Raw genomic sequence first — 20,295 nt, 5'->3', positions numbered from 1 at the left:
CCGTGAAAAGGCCATAGCCAACAAACACAATTCCATTATTTCCTTTCCAGTGGTTTCCATCTAGCCTGGGAAACTCCTATTTACATTCTGAGATTCTGCTCTGAACCCTTTGGTCTTTTTATTTTCTAGTCCAGTGCTCATGTCATAAAGATGAGGTGGTAATGGTAATATTTCAGTTACACACTGAGCAAAGTAATGTAAAGTCTAATTGGAGTAGATTCCAGCGTGCTCGTGTGTGTTTGTGTACCCCTGACGTTTCCACCTATTCATTGCTGTTGGCGGGAATTTTGATGACTTCTCATCTCAGCACTTTCCCTCCCACGCAACACTCAGGGAAAACTCTTTTTTTTTATTATTATTATTAAAAAAATTTTTTTTAACATTGATTTATTTTTGAGAGAGACAGAGCGTGAGCAGGGGAGGGGAGGAGAGAGAGGTAGACACAGAATCTGAAGCAGGCTCCAGGCTCTGAGCCTAATGCTGGGCTTGAACTCAAGAACGGCAAGATCGTGACCTGAGCTGCAGTCAAATGCTTAATAGACTGAGCCACCCAGGCACCCCTCAGGTAAACTCTTTTCCATGCTGTGTGCTTACAGTTGCCTAGAGATAACACTCTCAGCATCGTTTTCCTTGCTTCTAGGTGTCCTTTGGCCGTGATTTTGAACAGCAGCTAAGTTTTTACGTTGAGGCTAGGTCAATGTTTTGCAACCTGGAACCTGTTCTTGTGCAGTTGATTCACGTAAGGATTTTCATGTATTCGTTTGTTTTCTCAATCAAATTTATTGTTTATATGCCAGGCCTGGAGTTTAACCTGGGATTCTTGTGGCCCCATAACACTCCTGTTCTTTAGGGCATAAAAGGTGGTTTTTCAAAGATTAATCCAGTCTGCAATTTTGCTTAAGTCTTTGGATGGTTTTTACTGACCTCTTTTGCTCTGAAATTAGCATATTCTCATTCCCATATGCCAGTGGCAAAGTGAGTTACATGATTAGTATAGAAATAACTAACCTGTGGTCCTTGTAGCTTAACCAGTCCCAACATTGTTAGATCATGGTAGCTTTTCATGGGGCCCTCAGGCCAAAAGAAAGAAATAATGGTTCTGTTTATTAGACAGTTAGACTCAAACAGTTTGAGTATTTATACCCTAACAATTGGATAGCTCTTTGAAATAACACCATATGTAAATTGAAAGAGAAATAACATATCTTTATTCTTAAATAATCACAATTACTTAAGTGTGTGTGTCTACTGGGCAGTGCACAGCTTCTCAAACCTTAGAATCGGGTTGGCATCACTACCCTTGTTTCTTGTTCCACATTGATTTTTTTTTCCACATTGATTTTTGCACACTACTTGCTTTTGATCAGAGCAGCTGCTGAAAACCCGTTTCACAAAGATAGAATGTCGCTGTAAGCAACAGTGCGGTCCAGTGTTGAATCTGTGGGCCACCTCATACCCGTTCTTGACACAGTGTTCAAAAATTGAACATTGCTCTGTTGCCCTAAAATAATCGCACTACCCCCATGAGTTTGCTACAGCCCTCGAGGATGTCACACGACACAGTTTGGGAACCATAGGACCGAACTTCTCAACTTGTGGAAAGATTCCTCAAGGCTCTTGAATTGCTTCACATAAACTCAAGGAGAGCAACCTTTTTATTTGGTTGCTGGTTATCAGGGTATGTGAACTTAAGTTCTAAAGGTAGAGACCTCATCTGGAATTTAGTGGGAGGTAATAGTGCTCACCTTGTAGGGTTGGGGGGTTAAGTGACCTAATGAGGGTACTGCTCTTAGAACAGCACCCAGCACCTGTGTCCTCTAAGTTCAATGTGGGAGCTATTACTTCTGTTCTTATGGTTCATGTTACTGTTGCATTGCTGACTTGTGTGGTTTGCTCACAGATTTGGAGATTTCTTTTAGGATCTCTAAGATCTCAAGCTTCGTGTGTGGGATTTCTGGAAATGAAGTGAACCCTGGCTATTCATTAAACCAGAAAATGGCCATTCCCAGTGCCGACTGATAGGCAGGAGTGCCTTTTGTTCTTACCGTCTTGGAGATGTTTGCTCAAGCCGAGGGGGAATCAGGCCTGATGGCCCCTCTAGCATTTCAGGGTTCAGCATTAGCCAGTCTGGGCCCCAGATAGCATGTTCTTACTGACTTGTATGCAGTTAATATCCAGATCTCTATGGGAGACATGAATCTGAGCCAGCTATCATTTCATAACCATTTCTGTTTTGTTTTGTTTTTTAATTAATAAACCCAGAGTGTAAACCGGTTGGCAATGGAAACAAGAAAAGTAATGAAAGGAAATCATTCCAGAAAGACGGCTGCATTTGTGCGGGTATGTTCTAGAGAGAAGACTCAGACTTTGAACCCTAATGAGTTGTTTGATTTGTAAGTTTCTAAATTGCTCAGACAAGTGTGTCCTAAGGGTGGTTCAGTATTGATTTTCCAGATGAACTTTTCCTTGAGTATCTACTGACTCACCAATTTTCTTACTATTTTCAAAAGAAATGATCAAAGATGTCTCACCTTAGATATGTGTTATGGAGGAGTGGTTGAACGATGGATTGCAGTTTTGTGCCAGCTGAATTATCTCCTGCTTATGCCTGTAACTGGAAGGTCTACTACCTTCATCCCCCTTGAAAAGTTCTCAACTGTGAAAAAAAAAATCCACCTTCTTGAGTGTGCCGCTCAAAATTTTTATCAAAGTAATACATATCTGTGTTTTTAAAAAAATGGAGTTGGACCAAAAAGAAGGCAGCAAGAAAAAAAGTATACCATCCCACCCTGACCTCATACCTCTTTCCTCAGAGACAACCACCTCAAACCCTCTGAGCAATTTCTTCTTGTAATTACCTCCATATTTTTAAGTAATTGGTTTCAGATTCAACGTCGGGTGTTATCTATTTCCTTCGATGATGGATGAGGATTTATTTTTCTTACACCCTTACTCTCCTCACTTGCCCCTCCCCCTCCTCCCACAGACACATCTGGAGTGTATGTCGCAGACTCAAGAGGGGAAAGTTGGGGCTCAGAATGAGGAGACTAATTAAGTGTTTTTGCTTGAAAATACGTGACGGATGAGAACAGGAGGACCAGTCTGCCGTGATGGTACTGCTGATGTAACCTGTGGTGTTTCTTCCCCTCCTTCTAGGCCTGTGTTGCCTACTGCTTCATTACCATTCCCTCCCTGGTGGGCATCTTCACGCGCCTCAACCTCTACCTGCATTCTGGTCAGGTTGCCTTGGCCAACCAGTGCCTTTCCCAAGGTAAGCCTGTCATTCTCACCTCTGAGCATTTCCTGGCTGCTTAGGAAAGCTGGCTCAGCTCTGTGTATGTGTGCGTGCGTGTGTGTGCGTGCGTGCATAGGTGTGTGTGTGTGTATGTGTGTGTGTAAAGAGAGAGATTCTTTTAAGGAAAGAAAAAAATAACTGATCCATACCTGATGAATTTTAAATCTGTTTCTTTAGCAGGAAGCACATGGGACATACACACCTTTATAGAATCAGACAGATTACAGAGGGAAGTTATTTGCCTGTAAGGACCTTCTGAAATCTGTCTCACACAGGCCAGGTCAGGCAGCTCAGGATAAGTGCACGTAGAGAATGTTACAAGTTAGAACTACTTCCTCACAGTAGATGCCTGTTTATTTTTTGTTGATGTTTGTTTGTTTGAAACCCCAGAGACCTACACATAGAATCTAATAAGTATGGAAAGAATACTCTCCACAGGTAACTTTTAGTGATAAAAATTGTGCTCAAGACCCATTCCTGTACTAGGTATAGGAGCCAACTGGTTTATTTGGGAGGCGTTCCCCGAGAGTGTCCGTAGAGTGATGGGGGTGCTGAGACAAGGAAGGGAAGGAAGCCAACAAAAGGTGTGCTTCTGGGCAGGTTACTGCTCTGGGCGGCTGAGGTACGTTCCCCCTGGGGACCTCTGGGACGGGTGTCGAACGGCCTCGGCACTGCCTTGCCAGGAGAATTGGGTTATTTACTCTTTATTCGGCCATTGACTGAGGGCTGCTTCTGGGTCATCAGCTGCACCCTGCCCTGTTCTCCACTTGACCCAAAAGAAAGCCCTCAGGCGGAGTGTTGGAGGTCGCACATATTTGCTACAGGATGCGCTTGTCACCGTCCAGGACAGGAGGTATCCATCCATCAGGCCGAAACACAAAGAGTATAAGAGCTCCATTTATGGACCATTTTTATGTGGCGAGCTCTTGGCACACACTCTCATTTCAACCTCCCGACGGCCATATGAGGCAGGCCTGGGGCTGGTGCCTGCTTTCCCAAGTGAGCCCCCAGGGCTCCGTGGCCAGCACTCAGCCCCTCATCTGTCCGACTCAAGGCCGTGCCTCTCACTGCTGACAGGGCATTTGCAGTGCCCACAATTGGGAAGCTTCAGTGACTAACTTGAGGGCTTCTTTGACACCGGTGGGTTGATGTTTTCAGTCATGGTCTGCCCTCCACTCCCATCTCCCACCTGACCTCACAGGATAAAGCCATGTTTCGTGATCCACCACGTGGTGCCTTTGGTTTGGATGGGCTCCCTGGGTGGGTTGGAGAGTCGTCCTTGGCATGGCAGTTCTGGTATGTTGATCTGTATTTTCATTCACCTGGGCACTGAGGTCTCCAAACATGATTGCTACCCATGAGCCTTTTCAAACTCCGCTTAGTTTTGCTTCTGACTCCTGAGGACTCCAATAGCCTCCCACCACATTTGGAATTGCATCCAACACCCTGCCTGTGAGTCCTCGTGTGTTCTGGTGCCTGCCTGCTTTTTGTCCTCGTCTTCCACCACACTTAAGCCACACTGGCCTTCTTCTGTTCTTTGAACATGCTAAGCTGTATTCCAGTTCAGAGTCTTTGTACTTGCTGTTCCCTCTTTCTAAAATGATCTTCTCCCAGGGGCTCCTGGGTGGCTCAGTTGGTTGAGTGTCTGACTCTTGGTTTTGGCTCAGGTCATGATCTCAGTGGTGGGACCAAGCCCCTTGTGCTGGGTGTGGAGTCTGCTTAAGGTTCTCTCTACAAAACAGATAAACATAAGGGAAGGGAAGCAAAAATAATATAAAAACAGGGAGGGAGGCAAAACATAAGAGACTTTTTTTTTTTAACGTTTATTTTTGAGACAGAGACAGAGCATGAACGGGGGAGGGTCAGAGAGAGGGAGACACAGAATCCGAAACAGGCTCCAGGCTCCGAGCTGTCAGCACAGAGCCCAACACGGGGCTCGAACTCATGGACCGCGAGATCATGACCTGAGCCGAAGTTGGCCGCTTAACCGACTGAGCCACCCAGGCGCCCCAAGAGACTCTTAAATATAGAGAACAAACTGAGGGTTGCTGGAGAGGTTGTGGTTGGGGGGATGGGCTAAATGGGCAAGGGGCATCGGGGAGGACACTTGTTGGGATGAGCACTGGGTGTTATATGTAGGGGCTGAATCACTGGATTCTGCTCCTGAAGTCATTGCACTATATGCTAACTAAGTTGGACGTAAATTAAAAAAAAAAAAAAAAAAAAAAAAAAAAAACACTGGTCTGGCTGAATGCAGCTTCCTAGTCTCTCATGCTCTGTACCATCCCTGTGATCGTCATTATGCTGTTGATCTGTGTTTTCTTATTGCATATGTTGCTTATTGTCTGGACATCCAGTCTCCCCACCTGCCCTTGTCATGTGTGGGTAAACACTTCTCCTAGTGCCTGCTTTGGTAAGGATGATGGGTTAGCAAGAAACAAGTTAAAACAAAAATGAACAGGCACCACCAAAAACCTGATGCCATGCAAAATGAAGAGTAGAGTGGATTAATTAGCTTAGGTGCTTAGGTTGATGTATGAAACTTAACATCTTACTATAAACTGGCTCCCTCTTAAAAAGTTCAGGAACAGTACAGTTAATGTGGGAACGCTCGAGTTTGGCCTAACTTGAAACATTGGGAACAGATTGTGAACTGCAGGTACCAGAGCAGAGAACTGTAAGTGGGGGCTCTAGAAGCCTCGATCTTTCTCCTCCCAACTTACAAACTAAGACCATGATCTAAAATATTGTAGATTCCAGGCAAGCTTATTATGACTGGACTCCATATGGGGCTTCATGCAATTTTTTTTTTTTAAGGCAAAAATTCTTAAGCCAAATAAAGTCTCCCCTATCATCAAAGATTTGCTGCTCTAAGAACTGTTCTTCAAGAGCCCTGGGTGGCTTTTGCTCTCCTGTGCTGCCCTGTAACGACCTCGGTCCACACCAGGAGATAAGCAGCATCGGAACAGCCTGGTACCCGCTGTGCGGGTGAGTAGTGCCCTCGGTGTTAGGGTTCTGGACCTCCTCATCTGCCTCATCCCACACTTCAAGCCACTGCAGGAGGAGCAGGAATGTGGCGTCCACTTCATGTTTAATAATTTATCTGATGATTTTTACTCTAGTCTCTAAATGCTATGGCACTAAACCTTAAAAGCCTGTGATTGTTGTTCCGAAAGCCACATGCAGCGGTTGTGGCCAAAATAAATAATACATTCAATTACTGAGCATGGGAAGGCTAAATATAAATTAAATGAAGCTTGTGGAAATGGGCCACTGTTGTTCACCTCCCCCCACCCCCACCTTAAACACCCTCCCTCTCAGCTGGTTAGAAAACAATTCTCTCCCCCCAGTCCACTTTCTGGCCTCTCTTGATCCAGCTTCAGTGGTATGTATCTTGTTTATCGGACGGTGGCTTTGCCAGCACTGGGTCCAGCCTGACGTTAAACTCCCATTGAACTCTCAGCCAGCGCTGTGTGGGATGCTGATGGAGGCTTTTTACAGGGGAGGCCCAGTTCTGGTCCCATGGACGTACTGAGGTAGTACATAGAGTGGGATGTGGGGGGGATTTGTTTCAAAGCCACCCATTGTCCCAGTAGTGAGGAGAAATGGGGCTTGTGCCCCTCACCTGGAGATGCTTGTTTATCTTTGCTTTCAGCCACTTCATTAGATAAGTGCTTGCTCTTGTTCATGAGTGGTTCTTCCCAGAAGATTATTACCAGGCCACAGCAGGAACAAATTCTTTTGCCCTTTATTTTTGTCTTGGTACCTTTATCTTTACAGTTTCTAATCTGAGAAAGGAGGGTGGTTTTACAATGGAAGTCATGTTTCAGATGGGGCTTAGAAGGAGAACTTATCAGGCGGAGATGGGGAGGAGAGAAGGAACAGTTGGCGTTCCAGGTGGGGCAAAGGGCTTGAGCAAAGGCATGGGAGGTGGGGAAGCCCGTGGTGTATTTGGCCAGCAGCAGGATGTCAAGATGAGTCCCTCACTGCTGGTCTCCCAATCTGGACTCTGCCACTCACCAGCAGGGTGCCCTTGGCCAAATTGGCCTTTTTGTGCCTCAGTTTCCTCATCTGTCAGGTGGAGGTGATGGCTATGGTACCTGTCACAGATTAAATGAGAAAACGTACTCAGAGAACTTGACTCACTGGCACACAGTAGCTGCTCAGTAAATATTAACCTCATAGAATTGTCTCTCAAAAGACAAAAGTATGCTGTGGAGTTCTCCATACAATGCCACCTCTGTGGTTTCAGGCTTCTGAAAACAAACTTGTCCGAGGCAAAACCTTGAGAAATCCACAGGAAAGATGATCATTCTTTGAAAATTAACCTGCTGAATTACCCTGGGGGAAAAAATCAAAACGGGTATGCAGTTCCTCCAAAGACAAAACAGTAGAGAAAACAAGCAAAATGGTTTTGTTCTTTTATTAATAATAATGCTTTCCACTCCTATAGAATTGTCTCCCCCTCCTTTTAAATTGTACATTTTTATTTATTTTTTGCATCTTTATCCTTCAGAGCTTACTCACAAGCCAGTTCTTAGGGAAAACCAGCCTTGGCCTCTCCACCCCTAAACAAACTAAGAGTGAGATCAGGTTATTCTAGATGTGTTATCTTGGCACTTTTCCCTCACTGGAATTACTGCTGTTTTATTTAGCAAGTTAATAAGTAAATGTCCACTTTTCTCCCTTGCAAGAGTATCCGCTCCATGAAATCTGACGTGTCTTGTTGGATGTTGTGTCCCTGGCTCCTGGCACATTGCCTACTACACGGGTGCTCAAGAGGTGCTGAATGAATGAGTGGCAATCCTACGATAATAATGGTTGATAATTCTTAATAATATCAATACATGTAAAATGGTACCCAAGCTTTTCATGGTACGGAAATAACTACTAAGTAACCCTGCTGTTGAGAAGAGAGTCCCATCAGAGCCTTCTAGTAGGTTTTACATAACTTCTTTTCATAGTTTTAGGTGAAAGAAAACAAGTTAGGCTCAAACATATGCCAAGCTGTATAGACCTGTTGAATGAAGCTATTTTGCTGGTTTGATCTATGAGGAACCCAAAAAAGCAGAGGAGAGGCTGTGGCCTGCTACTAGGAGGCCCACTGACCACTGTGAACCATCACGGCTAATGGAGGTGGCCTGGACGGCAGGGTGGAGGAGAGAAAGCGTTTTTTATCCTCCTGGAGAATGATGGGTGGCTTGTGATGGAGAAAAGTATCCTCTATCCACTTACCAAGTCACTGGGGTTTATGCTTAAGGTCACATTTACTAGTTCTGTTGACAGGCCATCCTCTGAAGAATGTGTTTGATGTGACTGTTCTCACAAACCCTCTGGTGATCATGGACAAAGCAGGTTATTTTTGCCAGAACAATTTACGTGGGCACGTGGCATGAAACTCGTCATCCACGTTCACATGGTCCATCCACCTTACAGAATATAAGGGCCTGGGATGGAGGGCAACCCATAGTGCAACCCACAGAAAAGGAGCAGGGCAAGAGTCTCCCCGTAAGTTCACTTAGCTGCTTATATTAGTAAATATCAACGATTTTCTTGCTCCCGCCAGCATTTCTTGGCCATTTTTTACACACAAGCCACTGTGCCAAGCATTGTGCCAGAAAAGGAATTCACTTTGAGACTGTGTGCTAATAGGGGAGAGTGAATCTGTTTACAGTTAAACAAGGCAGCTTGTGATAAATGTTGTGCAAGATTTCATAAAACGTGCGATAGAATTTTAAGGGAGAGAAAGCTGACCCTTTGGCTTAGAAGAGGGAAAAAAAAAAAAAAAAAAAAGAAAGCTTTTTAAAACAGGTGGCATTGAGGAGCCTGGAGGGAAAGGAGGATCTTTATATGCTGAAATGAGGCAGAGGGCATTCTAGGCTGAGACAGCAGCCAGGTGCAAAGGCCTACAGGCTGGAAACAATGCATCTGGAAAGAATGGGTAAGAGATCAAGTTAGGAAGATAGTTTGGGGCCTGATGAGAACTGAAAATTCCTGCAAAGCAATCTAGTCTTATTCAGTATGTAGTATTTGCTCGGTGGTTTATGTTCATTTTACAGATGAGGATACTGTGGCTCAGAAGTGTGACATGACTTGCCCAGGACTGTCCAGCTAATAAGTGGCCTGATCTGACTTCAAGTGCTCTTTCCACCCCTGAGCTTCCCTGAAATGGGTTAGTTCCTCTAAACCCTAATACAAAGTATTATTTCTAACCCTGGGTGTATGTGGTTGCTGGAGACCAGTTGTTACAGATTGAACATTAGATAAGTTTATGTAGAAAACAACCAGAATTAAGATGAGAGTTAGTTAATCTTTTCTGCTTCGGGAAATCCAAACCTAATATCTGCAGAGACATCTTCACAGCCTCCTGTGAGCCATTGCAGAGATGGTAGGAAGGTGTGTTGACTGTGCATTAGCCCCAAAGACAGGAGTCCGGTGACATGGGTAGCACATTGGACTGAGAAGTCATTTCTATGACCCCAGTGGACTTTCACAGTGTGTTGATAATCGGTGAATTGAAAAGGCATTCTGCATAAACCACATGGCAAAATCAAGGTTAGATTAAGCTGTCGTTGATAACAATTAAGCATTAATGAATAAAGTATTTAATGGTTTCTGGGCATTCATATTTCTTTAAATCTTACTCTGTATACATTACATATTATCAAATTAGTGGCTCCTTCAGTCCTCAAACTTAACTGCTGTAATAACAAATTCTATTACAAAAACACAGTGTAGTCATAAATAGTGTTAAATCTCTATGGATAACTCACCTGTGGACGATCAGTTGGCCATTTGGACTCTGAGGCTTTACCCAAAGGCAGCCCTGTCACTTGGTGACAGTGCATCTTCAGTGCAGACCAAAGTTCAGCCTGCTGAAACAAAAATCCCATGGGCTGAGTGACTTCAGTGACAAACATTTGTCGCTCAGGGAAGCCCAAGACCAAGCTACCAGCAGATCAGTGTCTGACGAAGACTTCTTGGCTCATAGACCGCCATCTTCTCACTGTGTGCTCACATGTGGAAAGAGAGTTTTCTCTGGGGCCTCTCGTATAAGGGCACTGATCCCATTTGTGAGGGCTCCACCTCATGATTTCACACCTCAGTGTTCCCACCAGTACCATCTTTGGGGGTAGGATTCCAGCATACGGATTTGGGGGTAGGGTGGAAGGACATTAGCAGTCCAAAATACAAAGTTTGAGGCGGTAGGCTGCGTCCTGACATTACATCTGTACAGTAGTTTCCATTATATTGATGTTGTCACTCCAAGCCTACACTCATCAAGAGATGGAAAATGTTGAAGACTGGTAAAGATGTTTAGCAACAGGGTTGTTAGAACTTGTGGAGTGTAGCCAGAATCCCGCTTTGATCAAGTATATTCAAGGGACAGGAAGGAGTCTTTCACCTTCTTGTGATGTTTTGTCCCAAGAAATCACGATGCCCCCTTTCTTAGAGAGCTGGACCCAGGGCTGTCTGTCTCACGTGTCCAGGAGGGCATGTGATTTTGAAGGTGTGTTTGGGAGTGGAGTGGCTTCTGAGCTCTTGTTTAGCCCTGGGATTTTATGGCTCTGACAAGTAGTATAGACTTCCATTAGCAGTGACCTAATCTGTTACTTAAAAAACCAAACGCCACCTCTGAAAGTGGGTCATCGCTTCTTGACTGTGTGTTTAGATTCATGTGCTGAATACTAGTCTGTGTTGACAATGCTGTGAACACAAAAGGATCACCTGACTCTCAGAGGTCACAAGTCTTGAGTTTATGTTACCATGTATGGAGGGTGTTTGGGGTACCGACTTGTTTCCCACTGAATAATAGCTTGTATGTTACTTTAAATCTTAATGATTTTTACTAAAAAAATTTATTTCACGCTCATTTGAAAAAATTCCCACAAATAAAGAAGTGTAGAACTTAACAAACATAAAAGGCCTCAAAATAAAAGTCATCAGTAATCTGCTCTGTTTCCTCCCTTCGAAAAAACAGCCATTGTTAACATCTGGGATAGTTTTCTTAATTTTTTTTTTCTATAGGTTCATTTAGAAATACTCCTTCATTCTCATGCTTTACCTCTCTTCTGCTCTCCTTCCCTCCACTTCTATCTATATTCTTATATATACACGCAGTCCCCACCACCCTTAGGAATGGGATTGTGTCTTCTGCAATGTTTTTATTTTTTCTTTTAAAAATTTTTAATGTTATTTTTGAGAGGGGGGTGGGTAGAGAGCGGGGCAGGGGCAGGGGCAGAGAGAGAGAGAGACACAGAATCCGAAGCAGGCTCCAGGCTCTGAGCTGTCAGCACAGAGCCCGACGTGGGGCTCGAACTCACGGACCGCGAGATCATGACCTGAGCTGAAGTCGGCCGCTTAACCGACTGAGCCACCCAGGCACCCCTTCAATTTGCTTTTTTCACTTAGCAGTAAATATTGGTCTTTTCTCCCCCTGCCCCTTCCCACTTAACCCATGTCAGTACATAAAGATCCACCCCATTCTTTGTAATGGCTGTCCAGTGTTCTATGTCATTTCCTTTTCTTTTTGGAAGTGCTATAAATTATTTCCCCAGCCCCCCTCCATTTTTCTCCTAAACTCCTATTGAAAAATATTTGGACCCTTTCCAGTTTTTTTGCTCTCGCCAACAATGAGCAACTGGCGTCTTAATTCTGAACATTTTGAAGGTTTTCAGTAGTTGTCGAATTGGTGGATATTTTAGTCTCTGAGAATGTGGAACCCTATCTGTCGTTCAGACAGAGTCCTATGTAGAGCCTTGGTGCACAAAACAGATAGGAATAGTCTATTCAGGCGAGTATGCCTGTGGGAGGCCACTAGCTCTTGAGTTGCCTTCGGGGATCTGGAAAAGGCTTCAGAGCACAGGCTGAGACCTTCTAAAGCCTCCAGAAGAATCCATTCAAGTGGAGCTGTCTAGAGAGCTTGAACCCTGAATTATGCCTCACTTCATCAAGCAACTAATCAGAGAGGAACCTTCCTGGCGCATTGGCTGTGGGGAGCAGGCCAGTACCTGGGCCTCTGGAAGGTGTGTGCCACCCTTAGGGCCTTGCTTGATGCACACGAGGAGGGTGGATGTCCCTTGGAGCAGGAGTCTGGAGTCGCTGGGCTGTGGGTGGGCGCCCACCCCTGGTTAAGAAGGAAGGGGTTACTATTCAGATACCCCCTTTGATCATCTGCCTTGTCTACCTTACAGCCTCACTTGTTCTTTTGCACATTTCTGTGATTGAAAAGTTTAAAACGTTACATTGCCTTTGTATGTATGCTAAAGAAAAATTATTTTTAGAAATGTAAATTAAAATTCCAAGCAGCAACTTAGCGGTAAGTGAAAGATCCCAGTTTCTTTCACCCTCAGCCACAATTCCTATATCACAGTTAATACTTTGGCATTCTAGTGCCTCACTTATTTTTATGCATCTACATAAGGATATACCCGTTTTTCTTACAAAGATAGGATCCTGCTGTACACAGGTATATAACGATTTGTGCTTAATGTATCATAGGCATCTTTACATAGATGTACCGTGTTCTGTTTATTAGCCACATCATTTCCAGGATATGACAATGCAACAGTTTGTTTTTTATTTTTTTAACATTTTATTTTTATTTTTGAGAGAGAGACAGCATGAGTAGTGGAGGGACACAGAGAGAAGGAGACACAGAATCTGAAGCAGGCTTCAGGCTCTGAGCTGTCAGCACAGAGTCTGACACGGGGCTCGAGCTCGTGAACCACAAGATCATGATCTGAGCTGAAGTCAGATGCTTAACTGACTGAGCCACCCAGGTGCCTCCCCTGACCCCATTCTTTATCTTGGGTAATGTGGTTCAGTACATTTAAGGCAGGACCTAGGAATTCGTATATATTTTTTAAGTAACAGCTGAGTGAGACCTGATAGGTTCATGTATCATAAAATCCATCCTTCTACTAAGTGTACAATTCACTGGTTTTTAGGACATTCACAGAGTTGTGCAACTATCATCACTAACTCCAGCACATTTTTATCACCCCAAAAGGAACCCTGGACCCACTGAGTAGTCATTCCTTTTTGCTCCTCCTTCAAGCTCCAGGCAGCTGCCCGTCTACTTTTTGTTTCTATGGATTTGCCTGTTCTTATTATTTTATATAAGTGCAGGCTTACAATACAGGTCTCTTATGATTGATTCCTTTCATTTAGGATATGATTTTAAGGTTCGGCCGCATTGTAGCCTGTATGTAACATGTGTACACAGCATCCATGCACACTTAAAGTTGGAGGAACTGCCGGGTCCTGCAGAGTACGTTCCCATCGGCCATATTAGGCCTGGGAACCTGTATTTTTAGCAAAGCTTCTGATGCTTCTGCTAAAGCAATTTTGGAAAACTGGCTTCGCGAGCAGCTCAGCCCCTCGTACTGAGAGCAGGGACGGTGGCTCTGCTTGCCCTTCACCCAGAACCCGGCAGTGCTGAGGGACATGTTGGCTCTGGCACAGAAAACAACAGAATGCTGCTCTGCAGAGGAGTGGACACCCCACGAAGAAGGATCTCGCAACAGAATGGACATGGGTCCGGCCAGGCAACCCTGAGTGGTAGTTTTGGTTTTTATTTTTAATTCCTTTTTTAAAGTAAGATGTGGAAAAGAAGCCCGGTTGTCCAGTGAAACCTCAGAAGATCCAGTGGAAAAAGATAAAGCATAGGGAGGCTGGTACATATGCTTGCTTTTCCCTCCCCACCGCCCCTTACTCCCCCCCCCCCCCCCCCGGTGAAACAGGAATAATAGTGTTTATGGATTGGAATCGGATTTCTCCTTTTTCTGTAGGTCTTTTACAAAACAAAACAAAACACATGTAGCCCATTTTATCTTGGATTGTCTTCCAGGGCTTTTAATAGCCACAAAAGTGTTCTATGGTATTGACGTCATTATTCTGAACTCTAGGAGGAAAAACTTTTCATATAAAATAGGATTTGAGCTCTAATTATGAGATCAAAATTGAGAAGTCTCCTAGATAAGATTTTATATATGGAGTAAGTCTTCTAAGGATAGAAATAAAAATCTGCTTTGGAACACTCTGGAACATTGCCCCAACCCCTAAATAACTGTTTATTTTAGCCCTCTCCTTTGGAATGGGAACTGAGTGGGGGGCGTTTGTGAGGAACAGGGTGCCCTGCACAAAGCTGCGCCCTCTTTAATGAGGCATAATAATGGGCACTTTTCTCATGGCCACTTGGTAACAAGCACATAAATAGAATAAATAAATGGTCTTTGGCGTTGTTCTGAGCAGAATTTTCATTTCCGCTGAGAGAAGCTCTTCACCTTGTTCATTACGGACTTAATGTTTTCACCAGAAAGCAGTTCCTGTAGAGCCATGGGGACAGAGAGCTTTTCCCACAGAAGGAAGACAGCCAGAGCCGGCGTCCAGGCCTGCCTGTTCCCAGAGAGCTGAACCTCAGCGCTCGATTCAGCTCTGTTTCTTGTGTGGTGTGGTTACGAATGAGGCACATAAAATGTATCATTGTAAGCATTTTTCAGCGTACAATTCATTGGTTTTAGGTACATTCACAATGTCATGCGACCCTCACCACCATCCATTTCCAGACCTTTTCATCCCTCCAAACCCAATGCAACCTGTACCCTTTACACAGTAACTGGGGAGAGGGGAATATTCTACTTTCTGTCTCCATGCAGTCAGTACCTCTGCCTCATAAAAGCGAAATCCTACAGCATATGTCCTTGTGTTGGACCTGTTTCACTTGGTGTAATGTTTTCAGGTCGGACCTGTTTCACTTGGTGTAATGTTTTCAGGGTGCATCCATGTTGTCGCATGTATCAGAATCTGCTTCCTCTTTAAGGCTGCATAATAATCCTGTTGTATATATGTTCTACGTTTTCCTATCCGTTCACCTGTTGATGGACGCTAGGGTTGTTTCCACCTTTTGGCTAATGTGAATAATGCTGCCGTGAACATTCATGTACAAGTATCTGTTTGAGTCCCTGCTTTCATTTCTTTTGAATGTGAACCTAGAAGTAGGATTGCAGGCTGAGAGCATAATTCTATGTTTCACTTTTTGAGGGACCACCAAAGAGTTTCCCACGGCAGCTGCACTGTTCTACTTTCCCACCAGCAGCTTCTCTACATCTTTGCCAGCACTTGTTACTTACTGGTTTTTGTTTTTGTTCTTTGTTTTTTTTATGGTGCCCATCCTGAAGTTTTCTCCCAGTGATGAAATCTCTGGGGGATTGCACTGATTTGCATTTTCCCAATGATTATTGATGTTGAGCATCTTTTCATGTGCTTGTTGACCATTTGTGTATTTGGAAAACTGTTCAGGTCCTTTGCCCATTGTTAATCAGGTTACTTGTTTTGTTGTTATTGGAGAATTTCTTTATATATTCTAGATATAAACCCCTTATCAGATCTATGATTCGTAGGCTTGTGTTTTTTTAAAAAACATGAATTTGGGGCACCTGGATGGTTCGGTCAGTTAAGCATCGACTTTTGATTTTGGCTCAGGTCATGATCTCATAAATCTTGAGATCGAGCCCCTGAATCAGGCTCCAGGCTGACAGCACAGAACCTGCTGGGGATTCTCTTTCTCCGCTCTCTCTGCACCTCCCCCACTTACACACGCGCATGTGTGCTCTCTATCTCACTCAAAATAAATAAAACATTTTTAATGTTTATTTATTTTTGAGACAGAGAGAGACAGAGCATGCACGGGGGAGGGGCAGAGAGAGAGGGAGACACAGAATCGGAAGCAGGCTCCAGGCTCTGAACCATCAGCCCAGAGCCCGACGCGGGGCTCGAACTCACGGACCGCGAGATCGTGACCTGAGCCGAAGTCAGACGCTTAACCGACTGAGCCACCCAGGCGCCCCATAAATAAAACATTTTTAAAAAAATAATGCAAATTTTATTGTATTGCTCAGTGCGGGTAATGGCCTTTAAACTCTGCTCAGCTCAGTCTTTGACCATCCCTGGGCTACTCTGATTTGGCTACCCCCTTTTTGAGCTTATTTCCTCATGTGGGCATTGAAATCATTGTGCCTTTCCCATTAGACTGCTGGGGACTAAGAATACAAACTACCTAAAATAGGGCTTAGGAGTGTCTGTGGTCCCTTTAGTAGTGTCATTTACTACTATCTGTAGGCAGAGATATCAAGTGTCTTTTCCCAGCGCCCCTGTATTTAATCTCTTTCTATACAACAAGATCGACATCAGCTGCTTTGTGTCCTCCCCGTCCCCCCTCCACCCCCAGACCAAAGGGCACAACAGGTTCCCCGTAGGTAGGTGTGAAATAGTGTGATCAGGTCAGTCTCATCACCCTACTGATGTTGTCAACTTTCACCCCCTTTTCTCCTTGTGTGTCCACAGTGTCCGGTCACCATTGGTGCTTAATAAATTTGCTGAGGTGAACGTAAGGGTGTGAGTTCAGTGTGGGAGAGAGCCTGGGAAGGGAGTATTCAGGACCAGAGGTAACTTTATAGAGAGAACTCTGAGAGAATGGTTTTTCCTTAACATTGTTTGATTTTGGGTTTTTTTTTTTCTTTGAAGAAGGAAGGGAGGGAAGACCAAAAAAAAAAAAAAAAAAGCCCACATCGAGCTGCAGACACATACTCTTCTCATTAAGTGCAGGGCTTTGTTCCCAGAGGGCAGGCGTTTGTTGTTGGGTTTGCCCCTCTGGGCTGCTGGGTGGGGCTCCCGCTTGGGTTCAGGATGCTGTGTGCCAGCGCAGTGTTCTCTTCGCATCGCTGGAAGTCGTTTCGGAGTGGAAGTATATTTATGTGGACCATGTAAACGTTTGATCTTGTTGGGTAGTTTAAAATTTCACTTGTCAGGTCAGTGTTTTGTCTGTTTCGACCTTGAGGCTTTTTCTCATGTGGAATACTTTGGCAGTTCTCTTAAGAACTCTCTCCCTCTCCACCCCCACCTCCAGTCCTTGCTTGTCTCCCCGTCCGTTCCTCCCTGTCTCTGTCCTCCTATTGCTGCCTCCCTCCCGTCTCCTCTTCCATCCCTCTCTTCTTCTGCTCACCCCTTCCCTTGCTTTCTCTCACCCTTTGAGGTCTTCTTGTTTTATAGACAATTTTGTGATTTAAAAAATATTTGGGGCTCCAGGGTGGCACAGTTGGTCAAGTGCCGGATTCTTGGTTTAGGCTCAGGTCGTGATTTCAAGCCCTGAGTTGTGCTTGGTGCTGACCGGGATTTGCTCTCTTTCTGCCCTTCCCCTGCACACTCTGGCTCTCAAAGTAAATAAATAAACTTTATATATATATATATATATCTTTATCTCCCAAGTGATTCTCAGAACTATTTACCTAGTCAGAAGCCTCAGAAGCTTGTGTGTGCATGTGCATGGGCGTGCACGTGTGGATTCCTTCAGAGGGTTCAGTTACTTTAACAAATATGGTGTAACAAATATGGTGCTGGAGTAGACCCAGGCAGACCAGAGTTTGCACCCCACTCCACGTCTTGTGCTGGCACCTCGAGCATACCCAGGACACTGCTGAAGGAGCAGGCATGTGGCCTTCCTCCCAAGGTGAACGGGAGGGTTTGGTGAACCAGTCTGGGTTGAGCTGTCTGCCCCGGAAGCTACGATTTCTTGGCTTTCTGTAAAAATTGGCCACTTGTTTATTTCACTTAATTATCAAAGCCACCCTGATGGAGGTTCTTTGAGCTGAATTGCTCAGTGAAGGAAGGAGGGAAAGAGGTGGAGATGTGAGGCAACAGCAGTACCCTCTCCACGGAATGTTCTACGAGTCGGTTAAGGTTGCAGAAGCCCTCCAGTCGGACCTGCCCACTGTATCCGGCCCTCAGCATGGCCTGCCTTCCATGTAACTCGCAGGACAGGCCTGGCAGCCAGGTGAAGAAGAAAGCAGACCCTGAATTTTTCAGAGTTCTCATACACAGACTTTTCTTCTGTCTTGCAGCCGATGCCTTCTTCAAAGCCGCTATAAGCCTCATTCCGGAAGTTCCAAAGACGATTAATATCGATGGAAAGATGCGGCCGTCAGAATCATTCCTTCTGGAATTCCTCTGCAATTTCTTTTCTACTTTATTAATAGTTCCGGTACGTTTCGCCAGAAGAGCCATAGGTGATGTCCTTCTTTGATCTGCCTCATGTACATCTTTAGCCCTAAAAGTGCAGGGACATTCTATCTGTGTCTATGTGCTGCTTTTCTAGTCAGAGGTTTACATTGCTCAGTGTTTTGTTTACTTTTATTTAGTAAATAATCTCCTCCCTCAACACGGGGCTCGATCTTAAGACCCTGAGATCGAGAGTCACATGCTCTACCAACTGAGCCAGCCAGGCATCCCTAAGTTACTCAATGTCTTTTCAATTCATTTTGTATCCTGGGTGTATTAGTTGTGGTTCTGTACATAGTCAAGTGGGTGCCACTTAGGGGTTAAGGACTGAGGCCTCGGACCAAGATGCCTAGGGTGGAATCTCCCCTCCCCCTCTTCCTAGCCCTGTAGGCTCAGGCAATTATATAACATGTCTGGGCTGCAGTTTCTTAATCTATAAAATGGGAGTAATAATAGTGTCTTCATCTCCAGGTCATTGTGAGGATTAAGTGAGTGAGTATACACATGTGGTTAGAATAGTCCAACCCTGTAAAAGGTGATGGTGATGTTCTTTTGATGGCAAGTGCTAGAAACCAAAATGAGATAGTGGAGATCAAAGAAGACATTGTTGGAAGGATGCTGGGGCTTTTTCTGGAACATTCTGATGTGTAGTCAGGCTTGGGCTGGCAGGAATCAGGCTTCTGTCTCTCCAGACCCAGCACCAGGACCCTCAGCCTAGCAGAGGTTCTTAACCCACGGTCTCCCTGCTTGCTTCCTGAGGGTCTGGCAGGGCAACCATGAATTTAGATGAGAAAAAAAAAATCTCAATTTTTACAAATCTCTGTGAAACTGAAATTGGCCCTTTGCTCCCTTGTGAGTTTTTTGGTTTTTTTCCATCGTGAGTTATATAGGCAACGAGCCACAGCAGCAGGTAGTCACAGGGCTAGGAATTTGTCACCAAAGAAATCAACTGTTTGTTCATATCACATTTAAGGTGACAGATATTTCAGAAGACTTAATTAAACATACTCACCAAGAAGTAATAGAATACGGTATAACAAATACATTGAAAAAATATTTTGACAAGTATATTTTAGCATAATTGCTAATCAAACATACTTATCAAGAACTAATAGAATACATTATATAACAAATATATTGAAAAAAATATTTTGATGAGTATGTTTTATATTTCTTTTGTGGTCTTGCGTATTTTATTTTCTGCATTTATTTTGTTTTTTTGTTCTTATTTATTGTATTTTCTGTATTAAAAGTCACATCCTGAGGAGCCCATAGCCTTCACCGAGCTGTGACAGGGTCCAGGTACAAAACATGGTTGAGCCAAATGTGTACAGGAATCCGGGATCCGTGCTAAAATACAGATTCTTGGGGCCCCCTCCCAGAGAGGTTGACTCAGTAGGTTAGGACGGGGCCCTGAATCGGCACTTTTGAAAGCCTCCTGAGTAGTTCAGGTGTGGATGGTCCAGGACCGCGCTTGAAAAAACATCCCTCTGCACTCAGGCCAGGAAGCAACTCTCTCTCATGAGTACACAGTTCCTTTTTGGGGTGACAGAAATGTTCTCAAATTGATTGTGGTGACAGTTGCACAGCTCTGGGAGTATACTAACCACTGAAGTGTGCATTTGGAATGGCGTGTGAATTCTCAGTGGAGCCGAGGAGACAAAGAGTGACTTAGCTTCCAAGTGTCCAGGTTGAAATCCCAGGTTCTGGGGAGACAAGATGGCTTGGTCAGGAGGCAGTGCTCAACGCCTGACCTCAGTGTTTTCAAATCACCTTCTTAGTCCTGTGTATAAACAGTTTCTCTGTATTTTGGAGAGTCTAGTTGTCAAGTGAGGGAACCAAAAAAAAGAAGAAAAAAACCCCAGCATTTCTAAGGAGTAATCTAAGCTGATCAGTGTCATTGTTTGTTGGTTAATTGGGATGCATTTTCCTTCTACACATGA

At 44.3% G+C, this 20,295-nt stretch overlaps 1 protein-coding gene across 2 annotated transcripts in view; it reads left to right on the top strand.

Annotated features, from left to right (window-relative positions):
• VPS35L (VPS35 endosomal protein sorting factor like) overlaps positions 1 to 20,295 on the top strand; it is a 116,549-nt gene that overhangs the window by 78,403 nt on the left and 17,851 nt on the right. For both annotated transcript variants that reach the window (XM_047087276.1, XM_047087277.1), the window contains 4 exons: positions 641 to 739; positions 2,263 to 2,340; positions 3,157 to 3,271; positions 18,196 to 18,335. In XM_047087276.1, coding sequence (XP_046943232.1) covers positions 641 to 739; positions 2,263 to 2,340; positions 3,157 to 3,271; positions 18,196 to 18,335 — 432 coding nt within the window. The remainder of the gene's footprint in view (positions 1 to 640; positions 740 to 2,262; positions 2,341 to 3,156; positions 3,272 to 18,195; positions 18,336 to 20,295) is intronic.

This window comes from Lynx rufus, unplaced genomic scaffold, assembly GCF_022079265.1.
Source record: "Lynx rufus isolate CCGP_SWC_20201006 ecotype Redwood Valley unplaced genomic scaffold, mLynRuf1.p SCAF_23, whole genome shotgun sequence".
Lineage (NCBI taxonomy): Eukaryota > Metazoa > Chordata > Mammalia > Carnivora > Felidae > Lynx > Lynx rufus.
The sequence above is the reverse complement of the archived record's forward strand: the minus strand, read 5'-3'. Positions and strand labels throughout refer to the sequence as shown.